We start from the raw sequence: 13,051 nt of genomic DNA on the forward strand, positions 1-13,051 counted from the left end.
TCCGGAGCCTGTGCTCTGCAACGGGAGAGGCCCATCTATCGCAAAAAAAAAAAAAAAAAAAAACATGGCCAGGAAAGTCTCTATTCAGACCCAAAGTGACCCTCCTTTTTGTAAATGGTAAAGACCTCTTTGCAGTGTGGTTTCCTCTTGATTCCGTTCCAAAATTCAGAATAGAAGGTGCATGGGGAAATTCTGCAATCCACATGGCGCTGTAGGACATTTGCCTTGATGTCTTCATTCTTCTTCACTTAACATTCCTGCTCCTTCCCCAGTGGTGACCTACAACCATATTTACAATGAATGCTCGGCCGCTTGCTGAGTTTATAAAAGTTGATCTTTTCTCATTGAATTGTTTTGGAACTTCGGTGAAAAATCAATTGACCATAAATGTATGGGTTTATTTTTAGACTCTCATTTCTATTCTATTCATCTGTATATCTACCCTTATGCCAGAACCACACTGTCTTTTTATTTTTTTTTTTTTTTGTCTTTTTATTTTTAACACATCTTTATTAGAGTATAATTACTTTACAATGTTGTGTTAGTTTCTGCTGTACAAGGACCACGCTGTCTTGGTTACTTGTAGCTTTGTAGTTAAGTTTTAAAATCAGGAAGTGTGAATCCTCCAACTTTACTCTTCTTTTTCAAGATATTTTTGGGCTACTCTGGGTCCTTTTAGTTCCATATGCATTTTACGATCAGCTTGCCGATTTCTGCCCCCAAAAGCCAGCTGGGAATTCGACAGGGATTGTGTTGAATTTATAAGGTTAATTTTGGGAGTACTGATTGACACCTTAACAATTTTAAGTCTTCTGATCCAGGGTCATGGAATGTCTCTCCACGTATTCAGATCTCTGATTTCTTTCAGTAATGTTTCGTAGTTTGCAAAAGTCTTGCGCTCGTTTTGTTAAATTCATTCTTAAGCGTTTTATCCTTTTTGATGCTATTGCGGGTGGAACTGTGTTCTTACTGATGAATCTGGGAAGCGCTCTGTTCTCTGGCATGGTGGGGGTAGGGGTACTTGAAGTGGTTCATCATCAAAATACTCTTGATTAATTTAAAATGATTATACGTGATGTATCCAGATGTTCCAATGTCAAGGAATCAGAATATAGTAAAGTACCAACGGTGACTAAATCCGGCTGTAATCACCGAATCTTTGAAGAGCTGGAAGGTGCTTCAGAATGTTCTAGAGCTTTGGGATTGGCATCCTGTGTGCCTCCCACAATACTCTGCATCCCTCCATTAGCGCCCATATCAATCTGTGTCCCACCCATCTACGTTCTCCCCACCACGCTGTGAGCACATGAAGATAAGGACCATGTCTCAATTCTTTTTCGCAACCTCTGTGTTAAATACCATGCCGATACGTGGTGGATACTCCATGTATACTGACCACGTGCCATGACATGACCCAAAATACAGTTATAATGAACAGACTCCAAAGTTCACCTATGTGCTGCTGTGGGTTCTAGGCATACCATTAATTGTCTGTGCCACCGGTAGTTGTCATGGCCAAAGCTGCCATGTTCGTGCCTCTTGATCCCACCTCTCCCTGACCCAACTGATTGGACCAGGATTGGAACCAACACTGAACCGGGCCAATCAGCTTTCTCTCCTGAGACTTTAGAAGCGGGACACCGAACAGCTGAGTCAGATGTGTTTGCAGAGCCGAGCCCTGGTGAGCCAGAGCTATATGCATAGTCAGGCAGGCATATGCAGCAGCCATGAGGGGTCAGTAGGAAGCCAGTCTGCAGAGAGGGACAGAAACCAGGGCCACGGACCCAGAGAGAGGGCTGCCTCAGGCCCTGGTGGCTCTCCAGGTCCCCGTTCCATTTATTTCAGCGATCTTTCTAACCTTTCGGAGGCTGCAAACTGGTCGCCCATCAACCAAATCTGGCCTACAGATGAATTTTATTGGAGCCACACATTTAAAAATTTAAACAATCCAACATAATAAAATTAAAAAAAAAATTGATCTAACATACTAAAATTTGGAGATTTCACATAAGAATCCAGATTCTTGTCTTGAAAATCAGGCGATTCTATGGTACAACAAAATCAACTGGAGCTGAGTAGTAGCCCCCGCTATGTCCCATACTCTGCCACAACCTTCCCCTCTTCCTGTTGTTCCTTACACTTCCGTTTCCCGCATTTATAGTCCCCAGGAAATTAACTACTGTTCCCAGTCTTATATTAAAACTGTACTGCTTGATTTGAATTAATCTGAGTACAATTTCTATTCCTTGCAACTAAAACAGCCTTGAAGAGAACTCTGTCAAGGTTTCTCTCCACTATCTCCCATCCCACCACTATTGTCTTCCTTCTACCAGAATCTCAATTTTGTGTTCAAGAGGCTGTGGGTATCTCTTGATCCTGTGGGAGATAGGCCGTTCCTTCCCCAGCCCTAGGGGAGGGCTCATGCTGGGATGGGCATGCCACCCAGGTTTGACCAATGCAAAGCAATGGTAAATCTGCTGCGGGATTTCCCTTTCCAACCAAAAACAACAGACCCTTTAGAAAGAAAACCTTCTGTGACTGCTCCTTCCCCATTCTAACATCTTGGAAAAAAACTTGATGCCTGGCACTTTGACAGCTATTTTGTGACCATGAGGTTTCACACATAGGGTCAATGGGCAACATGCAGAGGACGGTAGAGAGGAAAGGCAAAAAGAAGCTGGGTCCTTGATGACATTGTTGAGCTGCTGAACCTTCCCTGGAACTCTCTGACTCTGGGCTTGTTGTCAAATGAACAATTAATATTCTAATGGGTTAAACTACTATCGGTAGGTTTTACTGTTGCTTGCAGCTCAAGGTTATCCCAGTCCTTTGATGTTTACTATAACCAAGGAATGATCTTATCCTTCAAGCCTGTCTGTTGCTTAACATTATTTAAAAATAATGCACATCCATATTCACTTCAAAGCCCATCTCTAAGATACTGTTTTATCTCACTGCCAACACATCCCAGTTATGTATCCCTGAGCATACTTGAAGGGAAAGAAAGAAACCATGTAACCCTGGCTACACTGAACATCTTTTTATCATTTTCTAAAATCCTTCCTAACACTGAGAGAAACAGATGACATTTCCAGTACTGAAAAGGGCAGCTTCTGGACAGTTCAAAATTAGATACAAAGGTCTCCAGCTAAAGGTCTCACGCATTTCAGAGGTTTGGGCAACTTTTGTGGCAGCTCTTGTATCATTCAATAACATCGATTTTATACAAGGGCAGGCAATTTAGAAGGCCAAGAGTTTTCACCTGTCATTTTCTCAACAAGAGAAAACCCACAACTACAAGCCTCTTTACTCCAGCCCCTGGAAAACATCTCTGCGCACCAAGCCCTCCTTCCCCACAGCAGCCCCCAGATCCTCCAGGTTATTTGAGGGTGAAGCAAGTGGACTTGCTCATCCGGCAGTGTCTGGCCAGCTGGAAGGCAAAAAAGACAAGCATAGGCTCTTAGTTACCCAGGAGAGCTCAGCAGACCAGAAATAATTAAAGCTTTAGCCACTCATGGTCCAGGGAGATGTGGGTGTCAGAGAAAGGAAGCTCTGCCAAGCTGCCCCCTCTGACTGCCTGGGCTTAGAGGGCTGCAGTACATATATTCAGGGGTGTGGGATGATTTGCAGTCGATCTAGGACCTGGGCCTGAAGAAGTCACCCACTGCGACCTCCACACCATTAGAAGCAAGTGTTGCTTCCAACAGACTCAAAGTTGGCCGCCAACTGTGCACCTTTTCCCCCTTGCTGGGAAGACTGTCATATTAAAGCAAATGAAAGCACTGAGTTTACCCTACATGGATAAAGTTGGCAACACCGTTAAGCTGAACCATCACTAGGACGTTGCGACAAACGAACAAACTTCAACCCTTGCAACGGCCATCACCAGCATGTTTTAATAAAGGTGAACGTACACATTTGGCTTCCTCGGAATGTTCACTTCAAGCAGATATCTCCAAGCAGACGGTCAGTCCTCTCTGGCCTTTGATGGGATCTGGCATCTTCGTCTCTCCTTCCCTAAGTTCCTGCCTTCATGGCGGGGAAAAGGCTCGTGGAAACCAAACCCTGGAGGTGGATGTTGCCTGCTGAGACACAGCATCAGCCCTTCCTCTGGAGGCCAACCCCCAAATCCAGTTGACCTCCCTTCTCTTTCTTTGAAAATGTACACGTTTCACACATCTGGGCCCACCCGTTCCTCCCTACCCATGGTATCCATGCCGTGGGGTCCATTGCTGGAACCCCAGGAGCTGCCTCTATGGAAAGACCAAGCCACCCCTTGACAGCAGGGATGGCAGAGAATCCAGGGAGGAAGGATTCCTGGTCCCCTGGCCCGCACGGGAGCAGGTGGATGGGGGGAGCATCTTTCTGTTTCTCGGTCCATTTGGCCACCCACCGCACTCAAACTCCAAAGCACTGAAACCTGACTTAACTGTTTTCTTGCCCCAAGAGTCACCAATCAGCCTGACCAACGAGGGGGCCAGAAAAGAAGCCCCCTGGCGCGACTTTTGCTGCTTCCGAAGGGGGGGCCTCTGCTTTGGTCGTGGGCTTGGTTCTCACCTCCCTTTTGCCTCCATCCCCAATTCCTGGGGGTAAAAGCTTTCTGAGGCTGTCATCTAGTGCAAGCCCAGCTGTCCTCGTGGCCACATTTGGATCCCCTGGAGCCAGGGACAGCAACTCCAAGAGGAGGCCAGGTGGAGGCACGCGGCTCAAGTTCAAATGCATGTCCATCGGCCAGAGTCTCCGCTACTCAGCCCCGGGAAGGCAAAGCGAGGGGCCCCTTCCCTGCCAGCATTTCTCAGACCCAAGAAAAAGCTGCTCAGCCACACCCAGGTCACCTGCAATTTCAAAGAAGAAAGCCTGGGGCCGGGGATGCAGGAGAAACCTAAGAACAGGTCCAGCGGGTGAGTGGCAGGTCTCACAGGGGTCCCGGCCTGGAGTGTATCTACAAAGATCTTTCGGTTGTTCACGAAGGCTGTGACCGGCTGACTCTGGATGGTGTCCAGCTGGCTACCGGCGTCACCAGGCACTGCTGAGGTGGCAGTTTTCCCATGCAGATCCACAGGTTATTAACAAACCCCCACACACATATACGGAGAACCCCCCAGAGCAAATGCCTCCCCAGCCCCGGATGGATCTTGATAAATATGAGAAAACAGTCAAGACACAAAACCTCGTTGGTCCAGGTGGCACCCTTGGGTGAGTTCTTGACGTGGGCAGTGACGATCGGTGCCCCAGCCGGGCTCCAGCAGCTCCCCGCTCTCTACAGCCTCAAAAACCAGCTCAGCCCCCCATCGGTCACTACTCCTGAGAGCCCGAGTTCGACCTAGCGACACCTGTGCCGTGCATCCCTCGGCCGACCATCTCCTGGCCCCACTCCCGATGGCTGGACTCCTGCAGTCCACGGCCTTTGGTCTCAATGGGCAAAAAGCAGGAGGCCAGGGCAGCCAGGAGGCAGCAGCCACTGTAAACCACCAGCGTCAGGTACACGGACGATTCCAGCATCACCTGGGGGGAGGGAGATGCACGCCGGTGAGAGCATCCCTTCTGACACACAGGCACCACCAACCACACAGATAATATTGAGAACGCCAGGCCCTCTCGTAAGCCCTCTTTATCACTGGACCCCCATGGAGTCCTCACGACAGTTTTATCAGGTATGTCCTCCACCCCCATTTTACAGAGGGAAAAACTGAGGCTCAAAGAGATTAAGCAGCAAACCCAAGTTCATACAAAGACTAAGGATGGGGCTGAGATTTGAACCCAGACCCCATCAGGCTCAAGAGTCTATTTATTCTCTCCCAAAGCAGCATGTCTGCTGACTTCCTAGCTTTACGTCCCAGGGCACGTGACGCAGCAGAGCTAAACCTCATTTCCTCATCTGCCGAACGGGCAGAAGAGCAGTAGCCATCTCCCAATGAGAAGATGCCTCACTTGACACCACGCAGGCACATGGCAAGCTGTCAACCAGTGCTAGTTAATAGTGACGTTCAATGGCCAAACACAGCGGTACCGGGATGGAATGACTTGGCTAAAACACGTGTTGGAATTCTATTTACACAAAATACCCAGAAGAGGTAAAATTCATCCAGACAGAATGCAGACCAGTGGTTCCCAGGCGCTGGAGGAGGGGGAGCTGGGGAGTGACTGCTGAATGGATACGGAGGTTTATTTGGGGGAGAGGAAAATGTTTTGGAACTAGATAAGAGATGGTGGTTGCCCATCATTGTGAATGTGCTACATGCCACTGAATTGTTCACTTTATTTTAAAATTTTTATTTATTTATCTGGCTGCGCTGCACAGCTTGCGGGATCTTAGTTCCCCCGAGCAGCGTTTGAACCTGGGCCCCAGCATTGGAAGCGCGGAGTCCTAACCACTGGACAGCCAAGGAATTCCCCAAATCATTTACCACCAGGGAATTCCCTGAATTAAAATGGTTAATTTTATGTTAGGTGACTTTTACCTCAATTTTTAAAAAGTGATAAAAACAGGAAAAAATGAATTGGATATTAAAAAAGCAAAAAGATTCCCAAACAAGCTCCCCCCAAAAGGAGAGAAATGCTTCGAGACACAAAGAGCTGCAAAATTCTGCAACGATACCAAATCAACCAACTCAGAAACCAGGGCCTGGGACATTTGTTTCCCACTAAGGCATGGTGGCCTGTTTATTCTCATCCAAATTGTTTTTGGCCAAATCATTGGAAAGACCTGAGTTTGATTCCCAGCTCCTCTACTTCACAGCTGTGTGACCTTGGACAAGTCCCTTGACCCTTCTGAGCCTCAGTTTTCTCATCTGCAAGCAATACTTCTTCGTAGGATGGACTGCTAGGATGAGATCAGGTAATTCACACCAAGGGCAGGGCAGAAACTCAGAGTACAGTAACAGCCTGCCACGCAATGGCTTTTGTCACGCGCACCCCCTCTGTATTTGGGGTGACACCTACCTGAGCAATGAACGGGGTGATGAGCGCGCCCACCCTTGCCATGCCGCTGCAGGTGCCCAGGCCCAGAGCTCGGGTCGCCGTGGGGTAGACCTGAAACACAGCCGCCAAAGTGGCCGCCCTGAGAAAATGCAGGCCCCTCCCTCCTCTCCGGCTCGGGAATGATGGGAATCCCAACCGCCGCCCCACCCCCCTGCCCCCGGGGGCAGGTGGGCCTGAATTAGGGTCAATCCCTCAGGGGTTGGTGATACCAAGAAGGGGTGGGAGGGCAGGGTGGGGAGTCTCATCCCGAAGGGGACAGGAAACTCAACCTACGAGGAGGGCAAGACGCCAAGCTGGGGGTGGGAACCTAGGAAGGGGGTCCTCCCTGCCCTGGGTGGTTATATCCAAATGAATAAATGAATAAATACTAAATTCCTATTTTTTCTTTCTTTCTATCTTGGAGAATTTCAAGCACAGACTAAAGTAGAATGGCGTAATCAGTCGTCTAGGACCAAGCCTAGAGGACCTGTGTTAGTTTCAATCATACTCTCTCACCTCCTTCCCCTCCTAAATTACACTAAACCAAATCCTAGCGGTGGTATAATGTCATCCACTAGATATTTCTGTATATGCTGCTTTGAAGAATTTTTCCTCTTAGAAGAAGACTGCAGACGTTTCCCATGTCCGTATTTGGTCTTCGCCAGTAGCATAATTTTTATGGGCTGTACAGGATTCTATCATTAGGATCAATCCTCATTTATTGAACCAATTCTGCATTGTTAGGAATAGCCAGCTGGATTAGTTGAAGCCAGGAGTCAGCAAACTTTGTCTTAAAGGGCCACAGAGTAAATAATTTGGGCTCTGTGGACCATTTGGTCTCCGGCAACTACTCAGCTCTGCCCCTGTAACACAAAAGCAGTTGTAGACAACAACAGCACGTGAAGGGCTGGGGCGTGTTCCAGTAAAGCTTTATTAATGAACGCTGACATTTAAATTTCATATAATTTTCATACGTCAAGAAATATCCTTTTGATTTTGCTTTTAACCGTTTAAAAACATAAAAACCATTCTTAGCTTTTGGGCTATCCAAACACAGGCAGCAGGTTGGATATGGCCCGCGGGTCATAGTTTGCTGAGCCCTGGTATTTGCCCTTGTAGACCTTGGGCCTCCCAGTCCCTGCAGGGCAGGCAGCCTTCTCCCGGTACTCTTCAGGAGGCTCCAGCAATCAATCCACAAGCCTTTGTTGAGGGGACACTAGGCCAGATGAGAGCCACAGAGTAGGAGACCCAGGCCCTGCCCATAGGGAGTCTTAGTAGGAGTCTCCCTGGGGGACAAGCAAGGTGGCATGACTAAAAATACCAAAGAGGCACACAGACACTGAGGGCAAAATGAAGTTGGGGGGGGTGGATCCTGGAGGGCTTCCCGGAGGAGCAGCATTGGAGCTGGGCCTGGAAGGTGGGGAGGAGGGAGCAGGGCTCAGGACGATGACTCAAAGTGAGGGCTCTGGAGTGCTGTGCAGACCTGAGGGACAATCTACATGGCTTCTCCCCCTGGCACAGCACCTGGTACATACTATCCTCTCCCTCCCTTTGACCCTATCTAAAATAAGATGAGGTAAAATAAATACAAAACAAGTAACCCATAATCCCCGAGTGTGGGAAAATGGACACTCTGAGACGCTGTTGCATGGAGTGTAAGTTCAGGCAACATTTTAGAGGTTGATTTTTTTTTTCAATCTTTCTCAATGTTTGTAATGTTTATTATAGGCTTTAATTCAGAAATTCCACATCTTATTTATTCTAAAGAAACCACACATGTGCACAAGGATACGTAAAGCTATCTACCTCCACACCATAATAGTGAAAAGTTGGAAAATGATTCAAATATCCATTGGTAGGAGAATTGTTACAAAATTATGATTTGCCCATACTATGCTATGTAATATAGTATAGTATGTAATATATATAATATAGTACAATAAAGTATATTATATAATATAAAGTATATATTCTATAACAAAGTACAGTATATAATATTGATATATAGCATATATAGTATAGTAAAGGAATGTACCTAATAATATAGTATATAGATTACCATACAGTACAGTACAGAATAGCATAGTACAGCAGCTATTAAAACGAACAAAGCAGGTCCATACGTCCTGTGTTCCTTGTCTTCCATCTTCCCCTCCAGAACCTCTCTCTACCCCTCCCCACCTCATTCTCTGCCCTGGGGGCTGGCCACTGTGGACCACCAAGGGCTCCTAGGCTCTCTGCCTTACAGTTGGGTTCAGCCAATGGGAAGCCACAGTGGGAGATGGGCGGGAGGTGGGAGAGAGAGGCCAGGGTATTTATTCTCCTGCTCCTTCCGGTCTAGGTTGCCTAAGGGCACGTGTGTCCCTCAACTAAAGGTCACAGCTTTTCTCTGCACAGCTCCCTCCTGGGACCCTGTAACACCCCATCTCCTCACCCCACAGGCCTTGGGTGGTAGCTGTGTCCCCAGCCACCTCCACCTCATTGTGAGCTCTGGGCGCTGCTCCATCACTTTTTGGTTTCCCTAAGCCCTATCCTACACCAACTGTAATCCGTCCTTTATTAAACTCATCTCAGTTGCTCAGTTACCCAATTTGATACATGCACTAACATAAATTAGGAAAAAATCTGGAAGAATATACACTGAACCATTCAAGAAGGTGGTCTCTAGGAAGGCAGAATGTGAGGCCCTTTAGTTTGGGGGTTTTATACAGTTCTGTAACATTTGGAACTTGTACACTGACCATAAGCTTTTATAAGCAGAAAACAATGACTGAACGAAAGCCTGAAATAATGAAGGCCTTCACAGCCGCCACTCAGACTCAAGGACAAATTTCACTCAGAGGAGCCCAGGCCGGGTGTTTCCGGAGAAAACACCCGCCCCCTTCCCACCCCGGCTGCTCCCAGGCATCCCTCCTACCTCAGGTGTGTAAACATAGGCTGCTTGGAAGCCTCCAGAAATAAACGCTCTTGCAATGAAGAGTAACAGAGTGAGCATATTTCTGGGAAGAGAAAAAAAAAGCAGATGAGCAAGTATTTTTTCTGACAGTTTCTTTCAGCAAAGTTTTATCTGCCCAGGTAGCATTTACACCCTAGAAACTGGCAAAGCCCACCTCACCCAACACACCATCAGGCAGGCACGCAGCCACACGCATCCCAGCGGTCTCTTGGAAGACCTGCTTTTATAAGTTCATCATTCTCCAAAGTTCCAGACTGAGATGGTGGTGCCCAGGGTGGGGCACGGCTGGGGTGAAGTGATGTAAATAATGCAAAGTCCAGATAGGACCTAGTGGGGGCAGGAATTGAGCCAGGAACCAGCTGAACCAGGGAAAGGAAACTTCTCTTCAGTGTTATGAGGATGATCGTGACCCCCAGCCCTCTGTTCCATTGTTCCCATAATGTCTTTGAATATCAACATTTCCAGATCTAAGCGACATCTCCAGACCTTTCACAGATCTCTCATCTGTGGTTCGGTCTGGGGCCTCTTGGATATCAACACAGGCCAGTTCCATATTTTGAGGCTCTTGATAGATGGAAAAAATGGAGAAATGCCAGAAGGGCACTATAAAACAAGACCTTGAAATATTGCCATAGAACAAATGAACACTTTTAACCCATATATGAATTAAACAGCTATCTGTATGATCTTACTGGGAGATGATGTCAAAAGTCTACAATGGTGTCAGAGCAAAATTTGGACCAAAATGCCCTCCTACCCCCCTTCCCATCAGAGGCCCCAACTTTGAGCCCAATCTGTTGTGCAGCCAAGAGCCTCAGGCTTAGTGAGGGGCTGGGGTGGGGGTTCCTTCAGGTACCCCAGGGATGTAATCCACAGTCTGCAGGCACAAAGACCTGACCATGAGCTGAGAAGTAAGCCTGCTGGCCAGAGAGCTGAGTTCACGACCCACCTTCCAACACAGATAAACAGCAGGAGGCTGCAGAGGGAGAAGATGACGAAGCACAGGGCCATGGTCTTCTTGCGGCCCAGGCGGTCGATAATCCAGAGAGTCACAAGGACACCTGCAAGGGAGCAGGGGAGCCATGGGAGGCAGCATCTGACATGAGCCCCAATAACCCCACCTCCTGGTACCACACGCTGTGTAATCCCCTCCTCTTGCAAGTGGGCTGGACCTTATGACTCACTTCTAATGACTAGAATATGGCAGAAGTGATGGGATGTCACTTCTTTTTTTGAGTCAAAAATTTTTATATCGGGAATTCTCTGGCAGTCCAGTGGTTAGAATTCTGTGCTTTCACTGCTGAGGGTCTGGGTTCGATGATCCCTGGTTGGCGAACAAAGATCCCATAAGCCACATGGCATGGCCAAAAAAAAAAAAATGTTTTTATATCAATACTTATGACAAAAAGACTTACAACAGTGTAAAAGCAATCACTTAAAATTATACTTTCCATAAATGTCATTAATGTAACTAGATGCTGACAAACTGCTTAAAATGCCTTGAGGGACTTCCCTGGTGGTGCAGTGGTTAAGAATCCGCCCACCAATGCAGGCGACATGGGTTCGAGCCCTGCTCCGGGAAGATCCCACATGCCGTGGAGCAACTAAGCCCGCACGCCACAACTACTGAGCCTGTGCTCTACGGCCTGCTGGCCACAACTACTGAGCCCGTGCACTGCAACTACTGAAGCCCGCGCACCTAGAGCCCATGCTCCACGAGAGAAGCCACCACAACGAGAAGCACGCACACCGCAACAAAGAGTAGCCCCCGCTCACCACAACTAGAGAAAGCCCGCATGCAGCAACAAAGACCCAACACAGCCAAAAATTAAATAAATAAATTTATTTAAAAAAGAAAAAATGCATTGAGTTATATGTCTACTGCAAGGTATATCTGTGAATCTTAGTCAGTGATTAGGATTACAGCTTTTTAAAATCAATTCATGCCACTCTTAAAGACATACATCCGTATGTCACTAGGGAGGTCACTTCTGAGATAAGCTTATGCAAGACTGACGTCTGTCTTGCTGGCATTTGCCCTCTCCCTGGCTCTTCTCATGAACTTGCCTTGACGGAGAAGGTCACCTGGCAAGAAACTGAAGGTGGTCTCTGGCCAACAGGCAGTGGGGAACAACCGGGGGAGTGAGCATGAAGCAGACCCTGCCTCAGCTGAGCTTTCAGATGAGACCACAGACCCTGGGCCAACACCTCCATTGCAGCCTTGTGAAATACACTGAAGCAGAGGACCCAGGGAAGCCCAGGGTCCTGACTCACAGAAACTGTAATAAATACGTGTTGTGTTAAGCCACTAAATTTTGGAATAATTTGTTACACAGCAATGGATAACTAATACAGGCACCAAGGGGAGCCTGAATAGTGGCATTCACTGAAACCAGGCAGCAGACACATGGGCTGCGCGTCAGAAACACGTAGGTTCTAAGGCCTCATCTTGCCTCTAACCTGTCATGTGGTCTTAGGTTAGTCCCTTGCCTTCTCTGAACCTCAATCTTCCTTTTTTTTTTTTTTGGCCATGCCCGGCAGCATGTGGGATCTTAGTTCCCCAACCAGGAATCAAACCCATGACCCCTGCAGTGGAAGCATGCAGTCCTAACCACTGGACTACCAGGGAATTCCCTGAACATCAATTTCTTCATTGCAGAAGTAGGACTAAATAAAAATACCATTCTCTACCTCAGTAGAGGTGGTATAGCATATTGCTTGATAATAATAATATAACAATAAAATCTGGGCCAAGCACTTTTACATCTATTATCTTGTTCAATCATCAAAACAAACCTCTAAACTACAATGGAAGAGAATAAAGAAAAGAATATAGACATACACACACATATATATAAGAATAACCAAATCACTTTGCTGTATACTTGAAACTAACACAATATTGTAAATCAATTAGACTTCAGTTAAAAAAAAAAAACCTCTACAAAGCATGCTAATAGCCCATTTCCCACTTTTATTCAATCAATACATTGAGTACCTACTGTGTGTCAGGAGCTGTTCTAGGAGCTTGGGATGTGTCAGTGAACAAAACAACAAAACAATACATGTAATAATAGGGAGGAAGAATCTGAGTTTCAGACAGGTAAAATCATAGAAATGGTGAATGCCTGAAGT

At 46.9% G+C, this 13,051-nt stretch overlaps 1 protein-coding gene across 3 annotated transcripts in view; it reads right to left on the bottom strand.

Moving 5' to 3' along the window:
• SVOP (SV2 related protein) overlaps positions 1 to 13,051 on the bottom strand; it is an 89,344-nt gene continuing 76,293 nt past the window's right edge. The window contains exons 13-17 of one of the 3 annotated variants that reach the window (XR_004353128.1): positions 10,866 to 10,977; positions 9,878 to 9,959; positions 6,943 to 7,032; positions 3,915 to 5,505; positions 1 to 279 (exon numbers count right to left, since the gene is read on the bottom strand). Coding sequence is in view for 2 of the 3 variants with exons in the window: in XM_032654191.1 (XP_032510082.1) it covers positions 5,299 to 5,505; positions 6,943 to 7,032; positions 9,878 to 9,959; positions 10,866 to 10,977 (491 nt within the window). In the remaining variant the exon portion in view is untranslated. Of the gene's footprint in view, positions 5,506 to 6,942; positions 7,033 to 7,278; positions 7,824 to 9,877; positions 9,960 to 10,865; positions 10,978 to 13,051 lie in introns of those variants that run through there. The other 2 variants (XM_032654191.1, XM_032654192.1) reach the window with 2 other exon arrangements.

The sequence above is a fragment of the Phocoena sinus genome, chromosome 14 (genome assembly GCF_008692025.1).
Source record: "Phocoena sinus isolate mPhoSin1 chromosome 14, mPhoSin1.pri, whole genome shotgun sequence".
Classification (NCBI taxonomy): domain Eukaryota; kingdom Metazoa; phylum Chordata; class Mammalia; order Artiodactyla; family Phocoenidae; genus Phocoena; species Phocoena sinus.